The 26,406-nt window shown below is 38.3% G+C and overlaps 1 protein-coding gene and 1 pseudogene across 1 annotated transcript; one reads left to right on the top strand and one right to left on the bottom strand.

Moving 5' to 3' along the window:
• Positions 1-13,662: 13,662 nt before the first annotated feature.
• LOC135594916 (polygalacturonase-like) lies at positions 13,663-15,119 on the top strand. The gene is made up of 4 exons (XM_065085422.1): positions 13,663-14,091; positions 14,172-14,461; positions 14,535-14,763; positions 14,901-15,119. The coding sequence occupies exons 1-4, from the start codon at positions 13,663-13,665 to the stop codon at positions 15,117-15,119; spliced, it is 1,167 nt and encodes a 388-aa protein (XP_064941494.1).
• Positions 15,120-19,125: 4,006 nt separating this feature from the next.
• On the bottom strand, positions 19,126-25,575 carry LOC103974822 (glutamyl-tRNA(Gln) amidotransferase subunit B, chloroplastic/mitochondrial-like; annotated as a pseudogene).
• Between the last annotated feature and the right edge of the window lie 831 nt (positions 25,576-26,406).

The following is a 26,406-nucleotide window of genomic DNA, read 5'->3' as shown; positions in this document are numbered from 1 at the left end:
CTAAATCCTTCTCTTCTATCAATGACTTTACCGTTCCACCTTTTGATAAAAGCTCAAAAAAGTATCTGCGGACATTGAATCAATAAAACTAATGAAAAAAAGGGGTAAAATGAGACATCACTAAACTTTTTTGATGCACACAATGTGTTATTTGAACTCCATGTATGGATGTTTTAGCATGTGACACATGAATGCATACATAGGAACAACACTAGCATCCTTTCCTATAAAAGCCACCACAGTAAGACCATAAATAAATAAATTGCAGTCATGTTGGTTTGGTTGTAGTTTGTGAGTTATTTGGTAGGAGGATATATGAGAGAGCTACTCAGTGTGATCAACAGATATAAAGCCAAACGACTTTATCATATATAAGTTATTTATCAATATAATGACTTTTATGATATTATCATGTTCTTAGAAAACTTATCAGAAAGAGCATTTAACCCAATTAAAAATGTGATATCACATAAGATTTAAGGTCAAAGCACAAGGCAAAAGAGAAACAACCAACGATTGATTGTTTCTCCGAAAAGAAACATAGTATGCTTAATTAAAGTCAGATTCCCAGTGATAATGCCAACAAGTAACAATTAGCTTAACACACCAGGTAGTGAAAATGTGACAATAAAGAAAAAAATTAGGAGACCGCAACCATTTTTCTTGATGAGACAAGTAGCTAGTTAGTTATCGACAGTTTCATTTACATCAGATGTGCCATAATAAAAGTATTGAATAAAATGTTCATACCAAGGAAGTGCAAAAGATCACACTTTTACCTCCTTCCCAATTTTCTTCCCTTTCTTTCTCAATGTAGAGAGGCTGTTCTCAATCATCTAGCAGTGTTCTATCTCAGGTTAGATCAAATTTACAGTAGACTCTTGCTGTAATTACTTGGGAGGTTTTAGATATTGTGAGCAGTGACGTGATCCTTGTATCCCTATTATTCTCTTGAGATTGTTGCTAGGGTTTAGGGCAAAAGATTGAGATTTGTATATTCATTATTCTCATAGTGGATTATCTCTAATTTGCCCCATGGTTTTTACCCTTCACTTTGGAGGGGTTTTCCATGTATATCTTGGTGTTCTGTTTGATTATACTTCCATTTAATTCCGCTGCGTATTATAGTCTTCTAGTATTTGTTCATATACAAAGGTTATTCTTGTTTATATCCCCATCAATTGGTATCAGAGCAGGGGGTTTTGGTGATTTATTTTTTGTATTTGAACATGGAGGCCAGTAATGTTTCTCGCATGATTAGTTTGAATGGAAACAATTGGATGATATGGAAACCAAGAATGGAAGATCTCTTGTATTGTAAAGATTTGTATGGACCTTTGTAGGGGGTTAGTGCAAAACTCACAACTATGACAGATGATGAGTGGAAGAGGTTAGATCGAAAAACAATTAGGTTTATTAGACAATGGCTTGATGATAATGTCTTTCACTATGTTTCTACTGAAATTTCTACATATTCTCTTTGGAAAAAGTTGGAAAGTTTTTATGAAAGAAAAACAGCTGGCAACAAAGCTTTTTTGATCTGAAAACTTGTGCCCCTAAAATATAAGGAGGGTGCTTCTATTGCTGAGCATTTGAATGAAATACAGAGTATTACTAACCAGTTATCCTCTATAAAAATATCTCTTGATGATGAGTTGCAGGCATTGTTACTTCTTAGTTCATTACCAGAAAATTAGGAGACACTGGTGGTTTCCCTCAATAATTTTGTGCTAGATGGTGTTGTCACTATGAGTCAAGTAACAAGTAGTTGAGAAGAAAGAGTTCGGCACCTCAGAATGATTCACAAGCACATATCTCAGAGAATAGAGGAATGTCAAAGTCTAGAAGCAGTTCACGCATGGGTAGAAGCAAGTCAAGATCAAGAAAAGATATTGTTTGCTATAATTATGGTGAGAAAGGACATTACAAGAACCAATGTAAACAACCTAAGAAGAGCAAGAAAAAGGAAAAAGAAGTGGAGTCTATAGAATCTAAAGATAATATCATAGCTATACTGCAGGGTGGTGATTATTTGATTTTGTCTTCTTCTGATGATATTTTTTCTTGTGTGTGTCAGGATCTTAAGTGGGTGATTAACACAGGTGCTTCTTATCATGCTACACCACGGAGGGAGTTTTTTGCTACATACAGGTCTGAAAATTTCGGTATTGTCAAGAAGGGCAACTATGGCACAACAGACATCATAGGCATGGGTGATATCCATTTAAAGACCAACCTTGACTGCAAGTTGGTGCTTAAGGATATGAGGAATGTGATTAACTTGAGGTTGAATTTTATTTCAGTTGGAAGACTAGATGATGAAGACTATGAAAGCAGATTTCATAAAGGGCAATGGAAGCTCAGTAAGGGTTCTCTTGTTATAGCTAGTGAAAAGAAATGTCATACTTTGTACAGGTTGCAGGCTAAAGCTTATGATGAGCAGTTAAATGCTACAGAGAAAGACTTCAGTATGGAGTTGTGGCATAGGCGATTGAGACACATGAGCGAGAAGGGGCTGCAAACTCTTTCCAAGAGAGAGGTATTACCATACCTCAGAGGTATACATCTGAACCCTTGTATTGATTGTTTGGCTGGTAACAACATAGAGTTTCATTTGCTAGTGCTGCTTTATCTAGAAAAATGCATGCCTTAGACCGTGTTTATACAGATGTATGTGGTCCTTTGAGGACAAAAACTCATAGTGAATCTGTTGATGTTCTTGGTATAAGTAGTGCACTTTATTTTGTCACTTAATAGATGATTTTTCTAGAAAAGTTTGGGCCTATGCTTTGAAGACTAAAGATGATGTGATTAATGTCTTCAAAGAGATTTATACTAGGGTTGAAAGAGAGGCAGAAAGGAAATTGAAATACATAAGATCAGATAATGGTGGTGAGTATACAGGATTGTTTAATGACTATTGCAGGTCACATGGGATCCAACATGAGATGACAGTTCCTGGTACACCTCAGCATAATGCAATTGCAGAGAGGATGAACCGCACTATCATGGAAAAGATCAGATGTATGCTTTCACAAGCCAAGCTACCCAAAAGGTTTTGGGATGAGGCTTTGAAGACTGCAGTTGATGTGATCAACATATCACCATGTACAGCCCTAGATGGTGATATTGCAGAGCATGTATGGTTAGGGAAAGATGTTTCCTACAAGCATTTAAGAGTGTTTGGTTGTCGTGCATTTGCACATATTCCAGACAATGAGAGGTCCAAGCTCGATGGTAAGACTAAAGAATGTATTTTTCTTGGCAACTCACATGATCATTTTGGTTACAGGCTTTGGGATCCAGAAAAGCAGAAGGTGTTCAGAAGCAGAGATGTAGTCTTCTTTGATGATCAAACCTTTGAAGATTTGAAGAAGAAGACACCGGCCAAGACTTCTGCAGAAGGATTAGCAGATTGTGACCCAGTTATTCCTCCAGTATATCACGGTGACGGGGGAGATGTGCAAGAAGATAGTGTAGAGCCTGATATTGATCTACCTACAGGACATGTTGAGCAAGAAGAAGTAGGAGAGCAAGTTCCAACAGAACCTCAGTTGAAAAGAATTTCTAGACAACGTCAACCTTCCAGAAGATACTCTACAGATTAGTATGTGATGCTTATTGATATAGGTGAACCAGAGAGTTACCAGGAAGCAGTTGAAAGTGAGCAGAAAGAGAAGTGGTTACTTGCTATGCAGGAAGAGATGGATGCTCTTCAGAAGAACCACACTTATGATTTGATGCTGCTACCAAATGGAATGAAGGCCTTAAAGAACAAGTGGGTTTTTAGGTTGAAGACTCAAGAATATTATTCTCAACCTAAGTACAAAGCTAGATTGATAGTGAAAGGCTTTGGTCAAAAGAAAGGTATTGACTTTGAAGAGATTTTCTCTCCTGTTGTTAAAATATCTTCTATTCGTGTTGCTCTTGGTATTGCTACTAGACAGGACTTGGAGGTTGAGCAGTTAGATGTGAAGACAACTTTCCTTCATGGTGATTTGGAGGAGGAAATTTATATGGAGCAACCAGAAGGCTTCAAAGTCAAAGGTAAAGATAATTTTGTCTGCAAGTTGAAAAAAGAGCTTCTATGGGCTAAAGCAAGCTCCAAGACAGTGGTACAGAAAGTTTGATTCATTTATGATAGAAAATGGATACAAAAGAACAACTTTAGATCATTGTGTATACATCAAATGGTTTGGTGAGGATTTTATTATTCTCTTACTATATATTGATGATATACTTATTCTTGGGAAAAATATATCTAAAATTGACAGGTTGAAGAAGGAACTGAGTGAGTCTTTTGCAATGAAGGACATGGGGCCAGCATAGCAAATACTAGGCATGCAGATTTCCCATAATAGGAAAAATAAGAAGATTTGGTTGTCATAGGAGAAATATATCGAGAAGATATTGGAAAGATTCAGTATGAGCAATGCAAAACTAGTTGGTTCTCCTCTTGCAGGTCACTTCAAGTTGTGCTCAGAATAGAGTTCATCGAGTGATGAGGAGAAGGAGAAAATGCAAAAGGTTCCTTATGCTTCAGCAGTTGGAAGTTTAATGTATGGAATGGTATGTACGAGGCCAGACATCGCATATGCAGTGGGTGTTACTAGCAGATTTCTTGCAAATCCAGGCAAAGAGCACTGGGCAGTAGTGAAGTGGATTTTTAAATATCTCAAAGGGAGCTCTAAGGTTTGTTTAAGCTTTGGAGATGGACTATATGTGTTGACAGGTTACACAGATGCAGATATGGCAAGAGATATAGATACGAGAAAGTCTACTTCAGGTTATGTACTTACTTTTGTAGGGGGAGTTGTGTCATGGCAATCCAGGTTACAAAGGTGTATTGCTCTCTCCACCACATAAGCAGAATATATTGCTGCTACAGAGGTATGCAAAGAAATGTTATGGATGAAATAATTCTTACAAGAATTGGGGCTGAAACAGAAAAATTATATGGTGCATTGTGATAGCCAGAGTGTCATCCATTTGTGTAAGAACCCAATGTTTCATTCCAAGTCAAAGCATATAGATGTCAGATACCACTAGATTCGAAATGTATTTTAAGAGAAGCAGTTGCAGCTTCAGAAAATTCACACTGATGACAACGGAGCAGACATGTTGACAAAAACTTTACCAAAAGAAAGACAGGGGATATGCCGACAACTGGTCGGCATGGCGTTACATTGAGGAGTCATGGGACAACCTCCCTTATGGGCTGAAGGGGGAGGTTGTTAGGTTGGCAGCCCACAAATTCAACCCATAGCGGGCTTGGGCAGCCCACAGCTCACTCCCTCTTAACCTAACCCTAATTAACATTAGGGGGAGTGTGGAGGCTGCATTTTGGAGGCAGTAAAAGACATAAATAGGGCAGCAACATGGGAGAAGAGAACAACCACGGGATTCCAAAGAAAAGGAGGAAAACAAGGCAGAAAAGGAGGAAAACAAGGCAGAAAAGGAAGAGAAAGAAAGGGAAGAAGACAAGGACAACACAGAGAGACTGTTCTCAATCATCTAGCAGTGTTCTATCTCAGATTAGATCAAATCTACAGTAGACTCTTGCTGTGATTACTTGGGTAGGTTTTAGATATTGTGGGCAGTGACGTGATCCTTGTATCCCAATTATTCTCTTGAGATTGTTGCTAGGGTTTAGGGCAAGAGATTGAGATTTATATATTCATTATTCTCATAGTGGATTATCTCTAGTTTGCCCTATGGTTTTTACCCTTCAAATTGGAGGGGTTTTCCACGTATATCTTGGTGTTCTATTTGATTGTAGTTCCATTTAATTCCGCTGCGTATTATGGTCTTCTAATATTTGTTCATATACAAAGGTTATTCCTGTTTATATCCCCATCACTACCTACATTAATGTCATATTTTCGTGTGTGTATTAATAAACACAAATGATTTATCGTGTATATTGAGTCTAGTAGTTGGCTTGGGGTGAGATCAATAAAGTTTTATTGTATATCCAATTTTTTTATTGAGGTGTCAAATAATTTTTTTATTAGTTATTATTACTAGGACATCGGAACTACATATGTAATTATTGTGATTATCATGGTTGAAGTAATTTTCTAAGTTGTTTGGGTTAAGATTATCATCATAATTGGAGAGTTGATAATGTAATGGAGGATAATAGCCCTCTGTGTTATATATGTGTTTAATATAGAATCGAAGAATAGATTGTGAAAGAGATGAATTTTATTCATTGAGGTAATAAGTATTTATACAAGTTTTGATAGAGAGATTTCCCTCGATTAATCACCCAAATCACACATCAGCTATTCAAATATACGAGTGATCCTTAATTATAGATTGATCGAGGATATAAGGAAGCATGAATGCTATTCAATGTGTGCCTTTATCATGATCTTCTATCATGTTCTCGTAAGATTGAGCTTCTACGAAGGATGTTAATATTGGATCAATGAAATTGAATATCTTATGGGCAGGAGACTTTGTTGAGGAAGTCTACTAATTGAATATCTTGTGGGCGAGAGATTTTTGGTAGCACACATGTATCATGATTTAACTAGAATTATTCGCATCAGTAAATTATCTAATATTATCATGCATCTGAACAAAAATGTAAAAGGCATGAAAATATGTCAAAATATGCAGAAAAGAAGCTTATAAGTTAATTGGAATTGTTCGCATCAGTAAATTATCTAATGTTATCATGCATCTGAACAAAAGTGTATAAGGCATGAAAATATGTCAAAATATGCAGAAAAGAAGCTTAGAAGTTAACTGGAATTATTCGCATCAGTAAATTATCTAATGTTATCATGCATCTGAACAGAAGTGTAAACTATACTTGCCTGAACTAAATCCTTCTCTTCTATCAATGACTTTACCGTTCCACCTTTTGATAAAAGCTCAAAAAGTATATGCGGACATTGAATCAATAAAACTAATGAAAAAAAGGGGTAAAATGAGACATCACTAAACTTTTGTGATGCACACAATGTGTTATTTGAACTCCATGTATGGATGTTTTAGCATGTGACACATGAATGCATACATAGGAACAACACTAGCATCCTTTCCTATAAAAGCCACCACAGTAAGACCATAAATAAATAAATTGCAGTCATGTTGGTTTGGTTGTAGTTTGTGAGTTATTTGGTAGGAGGATATATGAGAGAGCTACTCAGTGTGATCAACATATATAAAGCCAAACGACTTTATCATATATAAGTTATTTATCAATATAATGACTTTTATGATATTATCATGTTCTTAGAAAACTTATCAGAAAGAGCATTTAACCCAATTAAAAATGTGATATCACATAAGATTTAAGGTCAAAGCACAAGGCAAAAGAGAAATAACCAACGATTGATTGTTTCTCCGAAAAGAAACATAGTATGCTTAATTAAAGTCAGATTCCCAGTGAGAATGCCAACAAGTAACAATTAGCTTAACACACCAGGTAGTGAAAATGTGACAATAAGGAAAAAAATTAGGAGACCACAACCATTTTTCTTGATGAGACAAGTAGCTAGTTAGTTATCGACAGTTTCATTTACATCAGATGTGCCATAATAAAAGTATTGAATAAAATGTTCATACCAAGGAAGTGCAAAAGATCACACTTTTACCTCCTTCCCAATCTTCCCACTAATGGTTCCATTTTTTATTGAAGTTATTAACTCAGAAAGCTCTACTGGTGTTAATTTGATTTCATTCATTGAAAGTCATTCATTCTTCAGAAAAGCTGCAATGTCGCCCATAATCCAGTTGGCAGCCAACTTTGCATCAGCACCATTCTCAACAGAAGCATCAAAAAATTCAGCAACCTGAGAAATTTATATGCTCAGTGTGGCCATCTTTTACCAGCTTAACAAAAAATAGCTACTATTTCTAAAGTTACTTACCATTCATAATTGATACTTACATGATTGTCATTGGCAAGAAAGAGAACATCTTGCATGTTGAGACCCAATTTTTCATATCGTCTGCGTTTTGCTTCTGGGAGCTCAGGCAAAACTTGTTGAATTTTGTCAACATAGTCTTTTGTCAGAATAACTTCAGGTAGGTCAGGCTCAGGAAAATATATGTACTCTGCTAGTCCTTCCTTTTTCCTCTTTGTAAAAGTTTTCTGCAAACAGAAAAAGTCACGATTAAATATAAAAAATTACATGTACAACTAATGGAGATGGAGTTACGTACTAGAAGGAAGATGACAACCTGAGCACCTTCTTCCCATAAACGAGTTTCTTGTACAATTTGATCACTTGGACCTTGGCTATGAAGAAGAATCTGTCTTGAGATCTCATAATCTATGGCCCTATTCATTGCAGAAAATGAATTCATGTTCTTTATTTCAACCTGTGAATGCAACAAGCAAAAGTGTGCTAACCATCAATCTCTGTGATAAAAATTTAAGATCATTTGTGCTATATCAAGCAACAGTTATAACCAAATAGAAGCACTAACAATGGTCAAATAATAAATCTTTAATAAATAAAATAATAAACTGATACACTGTTAATTGATCCTGGAACCCTATCGAGAGTTTTTTGCTACATACAGGTCTGAAAATTTCGGTGTTATCAAGATGGGCAACTATGACACAATAGACAACATAGGCATGAGTGATATCCATTTAAAGACCAACATTGACTGCAAGTTGGTGCTTAAGGATGTGAGGCATGTGATTGACTTGAGGCTGAATTTTATTTCAGCTAGAAAACTAGATGATGAAGACTATGAAAGCTGATTTCACAAAAGGCAATGGAAGCTCAGTAAGGGTTCTCTTGTTATAGCTAGTGGAAAGAAATATCATACTTTGTACAGGTTGCAGGCTAAAGCTTATGGTGAGCAGTTAAATGCTACAGAGAAAGACTTCAGTATGGAGTTGTGGCATAGGCGATTGAGACACATGAGCGAGAAGGGGCTGCAAGCTCTTTCCAAGAGAGAGGTATTACCAGACCTCAGAGGTATACATCTGAACCCTTGTATTGATTGTTTGGCTGGTAAACAACATAGAGTTTCATTTGCTAGTGCTGCTTTATCTAGAAAAATGCATGTCTTAGACCGTGTTTATACAGATGTATGTGGTCCTTTGAGGACAAAAACTCCTAGTGAATCTGTTGATGTTCTTGGTATAAGTGGTGCACTTTATTTTGTCACTTTTATAGATGATTTTTCAAGAAAGTTTGGGCCTATGCTTTGAAGACTAAAGATCATGTGATTAATGTCTTCAAAGAGTTTTATGCCAGGGTTGAAAGGGAGACAGAAAGGAAATTGAAATGCATAAGATCAGATAATGGTGGTGAGTATACAGGATTGTTTAATGACTATTGCAGGTCACATGGGATCCAACATTAGATGACAGTTCCTGGTACACCTCAGCATAATGCAATTGCAGAGAGGATGAACCGCACCATCATGGAAAAGATTAGATGTATGCTTTCACAGGTCAAGCTACCCAAAAGGTTTTGGGATGAGGCTTTGAGGACTACAGTTGATGTGATCAACTTATCACTATGTACAGCCCTAGATGGTGATATTGCAGAGCATGTATGGTCAGGGAAAGATGTTTCCTACAAGCATTTAAGAGTGTTTGGTTGTCGTGCATTTGCACATATTCCAGACAATGAGAGGTCCAAGCTGGATGGTAAGACTAAAGAATGTATTTTTCTTGGCTACTTATATGATCATTTTGGTTACAGGTTTTGCGATCCAGAAAAGCAGAAGGTGTTCAGAAGCAGAGATATAGTCTTCTTTGAGGATCAAGCCTTTGAAGATTTGAAGAAGAAGACACCGGCCAAGACTTCTGCAAAGGATTAATAAATTGTGACCCAGTTATTCCTCCAGTATATCACGGTGTTGGGGGAGATGTGCAGGAAGATAGTGTAGAGCCTGATATTGATATACCTACAGGACATGTTGAGCAAGAAGAAGTAGGAGAGCAAGTTCCAACAGAACCACAGTTGAGAAAATCTTCTAGACAATGTCAACCTTCCAGAAGATACTCTACAGATAAGTATGTAATGCTTACTGATGCAGGTGAACCAGAGAGTTACCAGGAAGCATTTGAAAGTGAGAAGAAAGAGAAGTGTTTACTTGCTATGCAGGAAGAGATGGATGCTCTTCAGAAGAACCACACTTATGATTTGGTGCTGCTACCAAATGGAATGAAGGCCTTAAAGAACAAGTGGATTTTTAGGTTGAAGACTCAAGAATTTTGTTCTCAACCGAAGTACAAAGCTAGATTGATTGTGAAAGGCTTTGGTCAAAAGAAATGTATTGACTTTGAAGAGATTTTCAATCTTTTTGTTAAAATGTCTTCTATTCGTGTTGCTCTTGGTATTGCTGCTAGACAGGACTTGGAGGTTGAGCTGTTAGATGTGAAGACAGCTTTCCTTCATGGTGATTTGGAGGAGGAAATTTATATGGAGCAACCAGAAGGCTTCAAAGTCAAAGGTAAAGATAATTTTGTCTGCAAGTTGAAGAAGAGCTTGTATGGGCTAAAGCAAGCTCCAAGACAGTGGTACAGAAAGTTTGATTCATTTATGATAGAAAATGGATACAAAAAACCGGCTTTAGATCATTGTGTATATATCAAATGGTTTGGTGAGTATTTTATTATTCTCTTACTTTATGTTGATGATATGCTTATTCTTGGGAAAAATATGTCTAAAATTGATAGGTTGAAGAAGGAACTAAGTGAGTCTTTTAAAATGAAGGACATGCGGCCAGCAAAGCAAATACTAGGTATGCAGATTTTCCGTAACAAGAAAAATAAGAAGATTTAGTTGTCACAGGAGAAATACATCGAGAAGATATTGGAAAGATTCAGTATGAGCAATGCAAATCCAGTTGGTTTTCCTCTTGCAGGTCACTTCAAGTTGTGCTCAGAATAGAGTCCATCGAGTGATGAGGAGAAGGAAAAAACGCAAAAGGTTTCTTATGCTTCAGCAGTTGAAAGTTTAATGTATGCAATGGTATGTACGAGGCCAGACATCGCATATGCAGTGGGTGTTACTAGCAGATTTCTTGCAAATCCAGACAAAGAGCACTGGGCAGTAGTGAAGTGGATTTTTAGATATCTCAAAGGGAGCTCTAAGGTTTGTTTAAGCTTTAGAGATGGACCACATATGTTGACAGGTTACACAAATGCAGATATGGCAAGAGATATAGATACGAGAAAGTCTACTTCAGGTTATGTAATTACTTTTGTAGGGGGAGCTGTGTCATGATAATCCAGGTTGCAAAGGTGTATTGCTCTCTCCACCACAAAAGTAGAATATATTACTGCTACAGAGGTATGCAAAGAAATGTTATGGTTGAAAGAATTCTTACAAGAATTGGAGCTGAAACAGAAAAATTATGTGGTGCATTGTGACAGCCAGAGTGTCATCCATTTGTGTAAGAACCCAATGTTTCATTCCAAGTCAAAGCATATAGATGTCAGATACCATTGGATTTGAAATGTATTTGAAGAGAAGTAGTTGCAGCTTCAGAAAATTCACACAGATGACAACGGAGCAGACAATTTGACAAAAACTTTACCAAAAGAAGGACAGGAGATATGCCGATAACTGGTCGGCATGGCGTCACATTGAGGAGTCATGGGACATCCTCCCTTATGGGCTGAAGGGGGAGGTTGTTAGGCTGGTAGCCCACAAATTCAACCCATAGTGGGCTTGGGCAGCTCACAGCTCACTCTCTCTTAACCTAACCCTAATTAACATTAGGGGGAGTGTGGAGGCTGCATTTTGGAGGCAGAAAAAGACACAAATAGGGCAGCAACGTGGGAGAAGAGAACAACCACGGGATTCCAAAGAAAAGGAGGAAAACAAGACAGAAAAGGAAGAGAAAGAAAGGGAAGAAGACAAGGACAACACAGAGAGGCTGTTTTCAATCATCTAGCAGTGTTCTATCTCAGGTTAGATCAAATCTACAGTAGACTCTTGCTGTGATTACTTAGGGAGGTTTTAGATATTGTGAGCAGTGAAGTGATCCTTATATCCCATTTATTCTCTTGAGATTGTTACTAGGGTTTAGGGCAAGAGATTGAGATTTGTATATTCATTATTCTCATAGTGGATTATCTCTAGTTTGCCCCGTGATTTTTACCCTTCACATTGGAGGGGTTTTTAACGTATATCTTGGTATTCTGTTTGATTGTGCTTCCATTTAATTCCGTTGAGTATTATGGTCTTCTAGTATTTGTTCATATACAAAGGTTATTCCTGTTTATATCCGCATCAATTGGTATCAGAGTAAGAGTTTTGGTGATTTTATTTTTGTATTTGAACATGGAGGCCAGTAATGTTTCTCGCATGATTAGAATTAATGGAAACAATTAGATGATATGAAAACCAAGAATGGAAGATCTCTTGTATTATAAAGATTTGTATTGACCTTTGCAGGGGGATAGTGCAAAACCCACAACTATGACAAATGATAAGTGGAAGAGGTTAGATCGCAAAATAATTAGATTTATTAGACAGAGAATAGCTTCAGAAAAATGCCAAACATCCCTCTATGTTATATATGTGTTTAATATAGAATTGAAGAATAGATTGTGAAAGAGATGAATTTTATTCATTGAGGTAATAAGTATTTATACAAGTTTTGATAGAGAGATTTCCGTCGATTAATCACCCAAATCACACATCAGTTATTCAAATATACGATTGATCCTTAATTATAGATTGATAGAGGATATAAGGAAGCATGAACGCTATTCAATATGTGCCTTTATCATGATCTTCTATCATTCTCTCGTAAGATTGAGCTTCTACGAAGGATGTTAATATTGGATCAATAAAATTGAATATCTTATGGGCGAGAGACTTTGTTGAGGAAGTCTACTAATTGAATATCTTGTGGGCGAGAGACTTTTTGATAGCACACATGTATCATGATTTATAAAAGAATGAGATGGTAAATGATGATATCATGCAAAATTGTGAATGACAATTAAGCCAAGAAAGGAACATTTCCTATGGTTTACGAGAAATGTTACTTCTTTGACTTTAACATTTGGTGGCTTGTGACTTTGGGGTATACCGATTAACCAAGGAACAAAAAACCACACTTAGAGGCCAATATTTCCTATGGTTGACGGAAATGTTACTTCTTTGACTTTAACATCTCAAATTAATGCCGCCTTCATCTCCACTCATCTAAATTTGTCACAGTGCATGACGAGGTTTGATGCCTTTCTTATCAACCAGTTCGTGCCACTCAAACTCGATTAGCTCTTCCAACAAGAATGCAGAACCCAATCAGATGACTTGCAAGCTAAACCCGAGTTCAAGAATGGCAGCAGCAGTTGCCATCGAGATCTTGATTGCAGCAACCGAAATGGTCTCACCGTGTTCCTACCTCGGTTGACTTTCAACACCAAGTGCACATGGTATTCTTGGATTTCTTCTCCTTTGACGGATCGAAGAACCCGTTTTCTAGTGCCTACTTGTCTTCTAAAAATGCCAAACCCAAGAATCCAAAAGCAGAAATGCTAATAAAATACAGCATTCTCTCACATGCATGCACCTGAGGGAGTGTTCCCTCGTAAATCTCAGCCACCAACACAAACACCTTCACACGAACCCTATAAATATCAGCAGTCCATTCATCAAGCTCTCCAACACCTCCACCGAGTGTATTGGTTTCAGTAGAGGCTGCGGTGCTTTCATGGCTCAGCTCAGGAGCTTCATCGTTCTCCTCCTCGTGGTCGTCTTCGACGACCTTGTATCGTATGGGGAAGCAGCATACAACATTGCCGATTACGGCGCCAAGTCAGATGGCCGGACCGACTCGACCAAGTCGCTGCTCGCTGCATGGGAAGCGGCCTGCGGCTCGGCGGGGTCGGCCACCATGTACGTGCCGGCCGGGGACTTCTTGGTCGGCCAAGCCACCTTCGCTGGCCCATGCAGCTGCAGCAAGATCACCGTCCAGATCGACGGGACGCTCGTCTCGCCGTCCGATCTCGGCGGGGCTGGCGACTGGCTCGTGTTCCACCACGTCGAGGGCGTGTCGGTGTACGGCGGGACCGTCGACGGCCGCGGATCCTCCCTCTGGGCCTGCAAGGCCGCCGGACGTAGCTGCGCCGCCGGAGCCTCGGTGAGCTAATCACGTTACACTCGCAATCTACTTCGAATGATAAATGATAAAGATGAATCGATCGTCTTCTGCCTATGCAGTCGCTAACGTTCAGGAACTCGAAGGACATCACGATCAGCGGGCTGACATCGACGGACAGCGAGCTATACCACATCGTGATCGACGGCTGCGATGGCGTGACAGTGCAGAACGTCAAGATCACGGCACCGGGGAACAGCCCCAACACCGACGGCATCCACGTCCAAGGGTCGAGCCACGTGACGATTACCGGGGCCAGCATCAAGACCGGCGACGACTGCATCTCCGTCGGGCCCGGCACCACTAACCTGTGGATCGAACAGGTGGCGTGCGGCCCAGGCCACGGCATAAGGTAAATAAGCACTGCAAGCAGAAACCAGTGAACCATTAGCTGAGACGAAGCTGACCTGATGCGGTGGCCACAGCATCGGGAGCCTGGGGAAGGAGTACGACGAGGAGGGGGTGGAGAACGTGACGGTGAACACGGCGGTGTTCACGGGGACGGAGAATGGGCTGCGGATAAAGACATGGGGGAGGCCGAGCCAGGGGTTCGTGAAGGGGGTGGTGTTCGAGCACGCCGTGATGCAGAACGTCCAAAACCCCATCATCATCGACCAGAACTACTGCCCCGGCGACAGAGGATGCCCCGACCAGGTGAGTTGACCATCGCTATCGCCATCGCCATCGCCATCACCTACCTCTGCATATGTTTCATCAGTTGAAGAAAAAAGGAAATAAGAGAGGAACAACGACGACATGAGTCGTGTTAAGCTAACCGTCTTTCCCCACAGAGTTCCGGCGTCAGGATCAGTGGCGTGACGTACAATGACATTCATGGATCGTCTGCATCGGAAGTGGCGGTCAACTTCGACTGCAGCGCCAGCAACCCCTGCACCGGAATCGGGTTACAGGACATCAAGCTCACCTACGGGAACACGGCGGCGGAATCATCCTGTAAGCACGCCGATGGCACCGCCTCCGGCTTCGTCGTGCCGCCAAGTTGTCTATGATGGCGAACTCCGGTTGCAGCATTACCACGCAGCTCATACATAACAGTTGTAGCACTACATGTAGACGACTCAGACACAGATGGCTACTTGGATGACATAATTTAATGCATACATCAATATATATGCTCACTTGTTCACCAAAATTACAATATCTGATGTTAAAGGAAGGCTTCAGATTAAGCAGTACAGAAAATATTCTCCTATAAAAGCAAAAAAAGCAAAAAAAAAAAGGAGGGTACATTAAGCTCGGATTCGGCATCTAATTGTTTCTGAAGCATACTCCTGGATCCACAGTAGAAGAAATCTGAAATTAAGGTTAAACAGTTTGCATTAAACCAATATGAGCTTGCCAAATCATCGTAAGACCTCACCAATTAGCAAGACATTAACGTGTAAATTCTAAGAAAATACATGTCGTAAGACTTCAAAAGGAAAACGTGTTGAGGCAATGCCCGGAGTAAACATCAGACTATTGTAAACATAGACCATGAAAATGCATCTGTCGATGCGTTGGTCGTCTAAACATTTACAGCGCTGAGGCTTCAAAAGGAAAAAGAAGATTTTGGGTCACTATTTATACTAACAAAATAGATATAAATAGTTGATGGATGTACTCTCACCTATTTGTGGACAAGAAATGAGTCAACCTCATTGCTTTTTGTATTCATCGTAATGCGAGTTTCTTGTGTCACCAAACTATTGCAAGAAGATGGACATGACAGACAAATACTAATTCATCAAGCTTTTCAACTTTTGTCAGTTCCCTCCATTTAATTTATCAGCGAGGATTTTGTTCAAAACCAATGGATTTGCCTTGCCCTTGGACTCCTTCATTACCTGGAGAACCAGAGGTTAAAATTTTAAAACTGATAACAGAGAGATTTTCTTTGATAACAAAGAGATTTCCTCACCTGTATAGCAGATGAGATTTCCTCAATTGTACGAGGCAATCTCTCTGTTCTGTTAAAGAAATATTATCTTTCCCCATGTATAAATAGACTTCATATGATACTAATTGAAGTGTGATTTTCTTCATTCTCTCATTTCTTCATGGTATCAGAGCAGTGAGAAAAGCGAAGCTTCGCTCTTGCCTTTGGCTAGCGACCAACGTCGCTGAGAAAAGCGAAGTTTTGCCCTTGTCTTCGGCCAGCGACCAACGCCGCTGCAGCCACATTCCTAAGAGGCTCTAAGGCCAATCCTCATCTTCCTCACCGCGGTAGCCTTCGCTGCCTTCGCTGATCTGTCAACAGTCTGTGGACTTAAGGAGAATGAAGGGTGGACTGAAGGAGAATGAAGGGTGGACTTAAGGAGAATGAAGGGAACGCCTATGCCCTCACAGCAACAGCAATCGCAACAGTAGCAGCGATATGCTCTTGCCCTACTCACGAAGTCTCTCGCTTGTAAACCAATCTTTGCATCGATCCAAGATTGGTATCCTTATCAGGAGCACCATCTTACGGGGGCATGATAGAAGATATTCTCCTAATCTGTATAAATAGGAGAGGGAACATGTTAATGCATTGAAGCATTTTTCATTTCTTTAATAAAGCTTCTTCACTTCTTCAGTAATTGTTCTTATCTTCTATTCTTTTCAATCATGGTATCAGAGCGAAAATTGTGAGGAGCCATCACTGCTATTGCAGCACCCCTATCGAATCGACGCCGAGAAAAATTCTTGCTGTCCGACATCACACCGCTGCCAAATTTTTCCTCGTATGCGGCAGTCCCCCCTCTCCAGATCCTAAGCGGAGTTGCCCCCCATTCGCCGCCCACAATCGGTCGTTCGATAGCAACTTCCCTACTTCCAATCTCGACCACGACTACCGCACCAAGTTCCAAGCCTACGGTGCAGCACAAGCATTTGTTGGGTCCAGTCAACGCATTTGGTGACTTTGCATCGTAGGGAGCACGCACTCTTGGTTCCTCCTTACTGCATAATTTTTTTTTATTCTTCCTCCCTCCTTACCGTAGAAAAGTACCAACACTTCTTACTTTTTCTTCCTCTTTACTGTAGAACTTGTTCATTCTTCCTGGCTTCTCAATGCAGAAGTACCAACACTTCTTTCTTTTTATTTTTCTTTTGATCCTTGTTATTGCTACATATTTCTACTTGCTCCCACATAGTAGTCCATATCTTCCATGTCTTCATCATCTACCTTTGTTACTCCACTTATTGTTCCAATAGGGAATCATAGTACTTTCCCACATACAAATCTTATCTCCATAAATGCGGCAACCCTCATCCCCTTCAAATTATCCAAAGGTGGTAACTACGCATCCTGACATGCTCAATTTTCTAATCTTCTATTTGGCTATGACCTTCTAGGCTATGTTGATGGCTCTCTTCCTTGTGCACCAGCGATGATCAACATCCCAGGAGCATCCAGTCCAGTATCAAATCCGGACCACAAACTATGGTTACACTAGGATCGTCTCATTCTTCAAGCAATTCAAGCTTCGGTCGCTGGATCCCTCGCCCCACTCATATCTTCGTGTGACACTGCTGCCGAAGCCTGGTGCAAGTTGCAAACCACCCTAGCAAATCGTTCATGAACTCGCTTGCTTAGTCTCTTATCCGGACTTATGAAAACAAAACAAGAGGGAAGTACTGTTACTGATTATCTGCACAACATAAAGATTATTATCGATAACTTGGCCTTGATAGGTCATTCCCTCAGTGATGAAGAAGTTATTGTCCATATCTTCAACGGCCTAGGAGACGAGTACAAGGAACTGGTAGCAGCAATATGGGCACGTGATTCACTAGTGTCGTTCGAGGAACTCTACAACAAGTTAACTGATTTTGAGATATATCTCAAACGTGAGGATAAATTGTTAGGACCATCCATCATGGCTCAAGTCAATAAAAAATCCACAATGAGGGGCTATCAGTATAACAAGACTATCAATAAAGGTTCGACCAAGATGCCTTCTGAACCTTTGAGCTCCAACCAAACCCCTCCTCCACATCATCAATATTTCAATCACGACAACCAAGGTGGCTACTTCAATCATCAGCAGACCTAGCACCCTCAACACACAAATCAACGAAGAGTTGTCTACTAATTATGTGATAAAGTCGGTCACTCTACAAAGGTCTGTCGATCTCGACCCCGACTTCCTACACAATCACATTGGCCTCAAGCAAATCTTGCAACTACTCCAAACACTACTAATCATAATTGGATCGTGGACTCTAGCGCGTCACATCACATTACCTCTGATCTACAGAACTTATCGATCCACAACAACTATAGTGGACATGACGACATCATCATCGGTGACGGTAAAGGACTTCCTATTACTCATACTGGTTCCACAATGCTTAATTCACCTATCACAACTTTTACACTCGATGATGTTAATCGATATAAAGCATGATTAGTAGCCAAAGGGTTTCATCAACGACCTAGAGTTGACTTCACAAAGACTTTTAGTCCTGTAGTTAAACCCACAACAATTCAGTTTATTCTAAGTTTAGCCATCTCCAGAGACTGGCACTTACGATAACTAGACGTTAACAATGCCTTTTTACAAGGGACTTTAACTGAAGATGTCTTTATGCAGCAACCCCTTGGCTTTGTTCATCACCAATATCCGAGATATGTCTGCAAATTACAAAAAGCCATTTATGGACTCCGTCAAGCTCCACGAGCTTGGTATACTGAACTTGGATCATTTATGATATCAGTTGGCTTCATCAACTCCAAGTTTGATACCTCTTTATTCCTACGAGAACAACATAGAAATACAATATATCTTCTAGTATATGTAGATGATATTATTGTTACAAGCAATGATCCCTTGGAGATTCAGACATTTTTAAAGCAATTGGCTGATCGATTCTCCCTCAAAGATTTAGGACCCTTGAGCTACTTTCTAGGAATGGAAGCAACATTTACATCCTCAGGTCTTCTCCTCTCACAGAGAAAGTATATTCAAGACTTATTATCAAAGATAAATATGTAGGATGCGAAAGAAGTTGCCACTCCTTGAATCACTCAAATTATGTGATGGCAGCCCTACCACGATATTGTTGAAGTTGCTTGGGATTTGCAGCAAGCACTTTATCAACAAGTGCTTCTATTGCAGCTGGATTCACTATCTGTAGTTTTCAGACCATAAAGGAATCTGCTGATGGTTAACAATAGTCATGCTAGTAAATCACAATCAATTCAATAACTACAATCTACACATTCATAGAGATATCTTTATAGCTAGGCCAAGTTAGAGATAGCAGTTCGAACCACTGCAGCAGGAAGAAGAATATCTTTATAGCTAGGCCAAGTTAGAGATATCAGGTCTGGACATGGGTCAAAGTAACTAACCCCTGCATGCGGGACAAGTAGGATATGGAGCAGGAAGAAGAATATCAAGTCAAATGCATGTCCACTAACATGTAATATTCTTGTCAAAAACTCTATTAATTAGATAAAATCATCTATCTTGTTTTTTAATGTTTCAGCAGTGCTAGTATTTTAGCAGTTATTTTTCAAATAAAGAAGTTGTTTCGAGTATAATCACAAATCGTAAGTTATCACTTGTTATTTAACAAAAAAAAAAAAAAAACTCTTAAACAGAGTTGAAGACGTACATGTCAGAATTTGATGTAAAAGGAGACGGCTGCATGCATTAATCGAGCTAATACATGGATTTCAAAAGTATCCCTTTAAACCAATATTTATAAGGCCTATCACATGTCCAGACACAGCCTCATTGCATGTGGAACACAGTTTTTGACTTGAAATAATTGTTAGAACATGCCTAGCACTCATCGTTGTCTACTACTACGTAAGAAGCAAAAAAATCTAAAATGGAAACAATTAAAGGTCAACTACAGACAATTGAAAATAAAAACAAATTGTGTAACTGCTTACAATAAAAATAAAAAAAAAAGCATTAACAAGCGCTCTCTGTTCAGAATTACTGCAACTCAAATGTGTAAAGCAACTTTACCACATCTAATAGTTTCAGTGCTTAAAATCCTGAAGAGACTAAGAAATACTAGACTTAGTTATCATTTGGTTGATAACCAGATGCATATGCACGGACTACATCATCTCTCTTTAATATTGAGAAGAACAATGATTTCCAAAATCATATAAGCTCCTTAGTTGGATTGTGGGGCATACACAAAAACTACATGTACCAAGTGCATCACTTGTTTCAGTGACTCACTATTTAAGGCATGAAAATATGTCAAAATATGCAGAAAAGAAGCTTAGAAGTTAACTGGAATTATTCGCATCAGTAAATTATCTAATGTTATCATGCATATGAACAGAAATATAAAAGGCATGAAAATATGTCAAAATATGCAGAAAAGAAGCTTAGAAGTTAACTGGAATTGTTTGCATCAGTAAATTATCTAATGTTATCATGCATCTGAACAGAAGTGTAAAAGGCATGAAAATATGTCAAAATATGCAAAAAAAGAAGCTTAGAAGTTAACTGGAATTGTTTGCATCAGTAAATTATCTAATGTTATCATGCATCTGAACAGAAGTATAAAAGGCATGAAAATATGTCAAAATATGCAAAAAAGAAGCTTAGAAGTTAACTGGAATTGTTCGCATCAGTAAATTATCTAATGTTATCATGCATCTGAACAAAGTGTAAAAGGCATGAAAATATGTCAAAATATGCAGAAAAGAAGCTTAGAAGTTAATTGGAATTGTTTACATCAGTAAATTATCTAATGTTATCATGCATCTGAACAGAAGTGTAAAAGGCATGAAAATATGTCAAAATATGCAGAAATGAAGCTTAGAAGTTAACTGGAATTGTTCGCATCAGTAAATTATCTAATGTTATCATGCATCTGAACAGTAGTGTAAAAGGCATGAAAATATGTCAAAATTTGCAAAAAAGAAGCTTAGAAGTTAACTGGAATTGTTCGCATCAGTAAATTATCTAATGTTATCATGCATCTGAACAGAAATGTAAAAGGCATGAAAATATGTCAAAATATGCAGAAAAGAAGCTTAGAAGTTAACTGGAATTGTTTGCATAAGTAAATTATCTAATGTTATCATGCATTTGAACAGAAGTGTAAAAGGCATGAAAATATGTCAAAATATGCAGAAAAGAAGCTTAGAAGTTAACTGGAATTGTTCGCATCAGTAAATTATCTAATGTTATCATGCATCTGAACAGAAGTGTAAAAGGCATGAAAATTTGTCAAAATATACAGAAAAGAAGCTTAGAAGTTAACTGGAATTGTTCGCATCAGTAAATTATCTAATGTTATCATGCATCTGAACAGAAGTGTAAACTATACTTGCCTGAACTAAATCCTTCTCTTCTGTCAATGACTTTACCGTTCCACCTTTTGATAAAAGCTCAAAAAGTATCTGCGGACATTGAATCAATAAAACCAATGAAAAAAAGGGGTAAAATGAGACAGCACTAAACTTTTGTGATGCACACAACGTGTTATTTGAACTCCATGTATGGATGTTTTAGCATGTGACACATGAATGCATACATAGGAACAACACTAGCATCCTTTCCTATAAAAGCCACCACAGTAAGAGCATAAATAAATAAATTGCAGTCTTGTTGGTTTGGTTGTAGTTTGTGAGTTATTTGGTAGGAGGATATATGAGAGAGCTACTCAGTGTGATCAACAGATATAAAGCCAAACGACTTTATCATATATAAGTTATTTATCAATATAATGACTTTTATGGTATTATCATGTTCTTAGAAAACTTATCAGAAAGAGCATTTAACCCAATTAAAAATGTGATATCACATAAGATTTAAGGTCAAATCACAAGGCAAAAGAGAAATAACCAATTGTTTCTCCGAAAAGAAACATAGTATGCTTAATTAAAGTCAGATTCCCAGTGAGAATGCCAACAAGTAACAATTAGCTTAACACACCATTTACATCAGATGTGCCATAATAAAAGTATTGAATAAAATGTTCATACCAAGGAAGTGCAAAAGATCACACTTTTACCTCCTTCCCAATCTTCCCACTAATGGTTCCATTTTTTTATTTAAGTTATTAACTCAAAAAGTTCTACTGGTGTTAATTTGATTTCATTCATTGAAAGTCATTCATTCTTCAGAAAAGCTGCAATGTCGCCCATAATCCAGTTGGCAGCCAACTTTGCATCAGCACCATTCTCAACAGAAGCATCAAAAAATTCAGCAACCTGAGAAATTTATATGCTCAGTGTGGCCATCTTTTACCAGCTTAACAAAAAATAGCTACTATTTCTAAAGTTACTTACCATTCATAAGTGATACTTACATGATTGTCATTGGCAAGAAAGAGAACATCTTGCATGTTGACACCCAATTTTTCATATCGTCTGCGTTTTGCTTCTGGGAGAGCTCAGGCAAAACTTGTTGAATTTTGTCAACATAGTCTTTTGTCAGAATAACTTCTGGTAGGTCAAGCTCAGGAAAATATCTGTAATCTGCTAGTCCTTCCTTTTTCCTCATTGTAAAAGTTTTCTGCAAACAGAAAAAGTCACGATTAAATATAAAAAATTACATGTACAACTGATGGAGATGGAGTTTCTTGTACAATTTGATCACTTTGACCTTGGCTATGAAGAAGAACCTGTCTTGAGATCTCATAATCCATGGCCCTATTCATTGCAGAAAATGAATTCATGTTCTTTATTTCAACCTGTGAATGCAACAAGCAAAAGTGTGCTAACCATCAATTCTCTGTGATAAAAATTTAAGATCATTTGTGCTATATCAAGCAACAGTTATAACCAAATAGAAGCACTGAGAATGGTCAAATAATAAATCTTTAATAAATGAAATAATAAACTGATACACTGTTAATTGACCCTGGAACCCTATCGAGGACCAGTTTAAATCAAGTTTATGCATAACCTGGGCCTAATTGGCCATGGATCAGCCTTCTTGATCATTGAAGGGGCCAACATTTTTTGTTGGTTCAGCATGTTACAGCCCAATAGAGCCTAATAATTAAAAAAATAGGACGTTTACAGAGATTAGAAGAAGCAGACAAAGATAGAAAAGAGAAGCCCAATCCTAGTATAAGTCAAGATGGGAAAGACCTTCAAATTGCACTCCTAATAAAATTAGGAAAGAAAAGGCAGATTTACATTGTAACAAATCTTGGTGATACTTATAGTATTTTTCCTGTAATTTTTGGAATAATTTTGTCATTTTAGTAGTTATTTTAGGAAGTATTTGCGATCTTATTATAAGCCCAATTAGCGTCCAGTGGTCTTCCTATGGCATAATATAGGTTAGACAAAACATTTTACTAATAGTACATATATTTTAGAGGGTTTCAAAATCACTTTTTGTGGGATTTCATGGAATAATGAGGGTTCAAAAATAAATATCACAAGCCATTTTAGCAACCTATACATATGTTAGCTTGTAAGCACATATAAATTGTTATGTTTCTCTGTTTATCTTTCTTTATTACAGTATATTAATTTTGTTAAGAAAAATTTTCTAGTGTAACCCGGTAACTTCATGAAATATCCTATATACCCATGTAAAATTGCATATATTATATATATCCCTACAATGTCAAAAACCATGTTACTGTACCACTGCCCTTGAATTACACGGTCAGTGTGAGACTTAAAAGAGTGTTAAGGCTAGATTAATGCTAGTGAAAGAGTAGGTAACCAGTATTAAACTAACAGGAGTTAAATTGGCAAAAAAAATGCATCTGCATGGTCAAATGTTGACCTGTTGCAAGGTTACAACTACTTTTATCTACCGATGAAAGAGAAGAAAAACCCCGATCAACACTAGATGACAAGGACTCGATGTTTTATTTATATAAAAGACTAACAGTAGACCATGTGGATTATGAAATAAGCAAATAGTACCTTTGTTCCAAAATTTGATTGTCCTACTGGACGAACAGAAATATTTACATCACAACGAAGTGAACCTTCCTGCATATTTCCATTGCTTATTCCAAGATACCTAACCAGCCTCTGTATCTCTGCAGCATATTCTGCAGCCTCAAGTCAACTCCTCATATCGGGCTCAGAGACAATCTCCAGTAAAGGCACCCCTGCCCTATTCAGATCCACCTGCCAAAAAAGCACCACAAAGCATTTGATATCACCATGCATATATCATGTTAGCAAACTACAAATAGTTCCAAGTATAACAAGAGAAACTGACCTGGGAATTGTTAGGCTGGCAGCCCACAAATTCAGTCAATAGTGGGCTTGGGTAGCCCACAGCTCACCCCCTCTTAACCTAACCCTAATTAACATTAGGGGGGGTATGAAGGCTGTGTTTTGGAGGCAGAAAAAGACATAAATAGAGCAGCAACGTGGGAGAAGAGAACAGCCATGAGATTTCAAAGAAAATGAGGAAAACAAGGTAGTAAAGGAAGAGAAAGAAAGGGAAGAAGACAAGGACAACACAGAGAGGCTGTTCTCAATCATCTAGTAGTGTTCTATCTCAGGTTAGATCAAATCTACAGTAGACTCTTGCTGTGATTACTTGGGGAGGTTTTAGATATTGCGGGCAGTGACGTGATCCTTGTATCCCAGTTATTCTCTTGAGATTGTTGCTAGGGTTTAGGGCAAGAGATTGAGATTTGTATATTCATTATTCTCATAGTGGATTATCTCTTATTTGCCCCGTGATTTTTACCCTTCACATTGGAGGGGTTTTCCACGTATATCTTGGTGTTCTGTTTGATTATGCTTCCATTTAATTCCGCTGCGTATTATAGTCTTCTAGTATTTGTTCAGCTGGCAACATAGCTTTTTTGATCTGAAAACTTGTGAACCTAAAATATAAAGAGGGTGCTTCTATTGCTGAGCATTTGAATGAAATACAGAGTATTACTAACTAGTTATCCTCTATAAAAATATCTCTTGATGATGAGTTGCAGGCATTGTTACTTCTCAGTTCATTACCAGAAAGTTGGGAGACACTGGTGGTTTCCCTTAGTAATTCTGCGCCAGATGGTGTTGTCACTATGAGTCAAGTAACGAGCAGTTTGTTGAATGAGAAGTTGAGAAGAAAGAGTTCGGCAACATCTCAAAATGATTCACAGACACTTATCTCAGAGAAAATAGGAAGGTCAAAGTCTAGAAGTAGTTCACGCATGGGTAGAAGCAAGTCAAGATCAAGAAAAGATATTGTTTGCTATAATTGTGGTGAGAAAGGACATTACAAGAACCAATGTAAACAACCTAAGAAGAGCAAGAAAAAGGGAAAAGAAGTGGAGTCTATAGAGTCTAAAGATAATATCATCGCTATAATGCAGGGTGGTGATTATTTGATTTTGTCTCCTTCTGATGATATTTTTTCTTGTGTGTGTCAGGATCTTGAGTGAGTGATTGACACATGTGCTTCTTATCATGCTACACCACGGAGAGAGTTTTTTGCTACATACAGGTCTGAAAATTTCGGTGTTGTCAAGATAGGTAACTATGGCACAACAGACATCATAGGCATGTGTGATATCCATTTAAAGACCAACCTTGACCGCAAGTTGGTGCTTAAGGATATGAGGCATGTGATTGACTTGAGGTTGAATTTTATTTCAGTTGGAAGACTAGATGATGAAGACTATGAAAGCTGATTTCACAAAGGGCAATGGAAGCTTAGTAAGGGATCTCTTGTTATAGCTAGTGGAAAGAAATGTCATACTTTGTACAGGTTGCAGGCTAAAGCTTATGGTGAGCAGTTAAATGCTACAGAGAAAGACTTCAGTATGGAGTTGTGGCATAGGCGATTGAGACACATGAGCGAGAAGGGGCTGCAAGCTCTTTCTAAGAGAGAGGTATTACCAGACCTCAGAGGTATACATCTGAACCCTTGTATTGATTGTTTAGCTGGTAAACAACATAGAGTTTCATTTGCTAATGCTGCTTTATCTAGAAAAATGCATGCCTTATACCGTGTTTATACAGATGTATGTGGTCCTTTGAGGACAAAAACTCCCAGTGGATCTGTTGATGTTCTTGGTATAAGTGGTGCACTTTATTTTGTCAATTTTATAGATTATTTTTCTAGAAAAGTTTGGGCCTATGCTTTGAAGACTAAAGATCATGTGATTAATGTCTTCAAAGAGTTTTATGCTAGGGTTGAAAGGGAGACAGAAAGAAAATTGAAATGCATAAGATCAGATAATGGTGGTGAGTATACAGGATTGTTTAATGACTATTGCAGGTCACAAGGGATCTAACATGAGATGACAGTTCTTGGTACACCTCAGCATAATGCAATTGCAGAGAGGATGAACCGCACTATCATGGAAAAGATCAGATGTATGCTTTCACAAGCCAAGCTACCCAAA

This window comes from Musa acuminata, chromosome BXJ1-10 (genome assembly GCF_036884655.1).
Source record: "Musa acuminata AAA Group cultivar baxijiao chromosome BXJ1-10, Cavendish_Baxijiao_AAA, whole genome shotgun sequence".
Taxonomy (NCBI): Eukaryota; Viridiplantae; Streptophyta; class Magnoliopsida; order Zingiberales; family Musaceae; genus Musa; species Musa acuminata.
Note: the sequence above shows the minus strand (reverse complement) of the source record. Positions and strands in the feature narration are given on the sequence as shown.

Bases quoted from the DNA above. Each gene is read 5' to 3' on its own strand.
- LOC135594916 (XM_065085422.1), top strand. From the start codon at position 13,663: ATGGCTCAGCTCAGGAGCTTCATCGTTCTCCTCCTCGTGGTCGTCTTC. The intron at 14,092-14,171 runs GTGAGCTAATCA...CTGCCTATGCAG, and splicing joins GCTGCGCCGCCGGAGCCTCG to TCGCTAACGTTCAGGAACTC. The intron at 14,462-14,534 runs GTAAATAAGCAC...CGGTGGCCACAG, and splicing joins GGCCCAGGCCACGGCATAAG to CATCGGGAGCCTGGGGAAGG.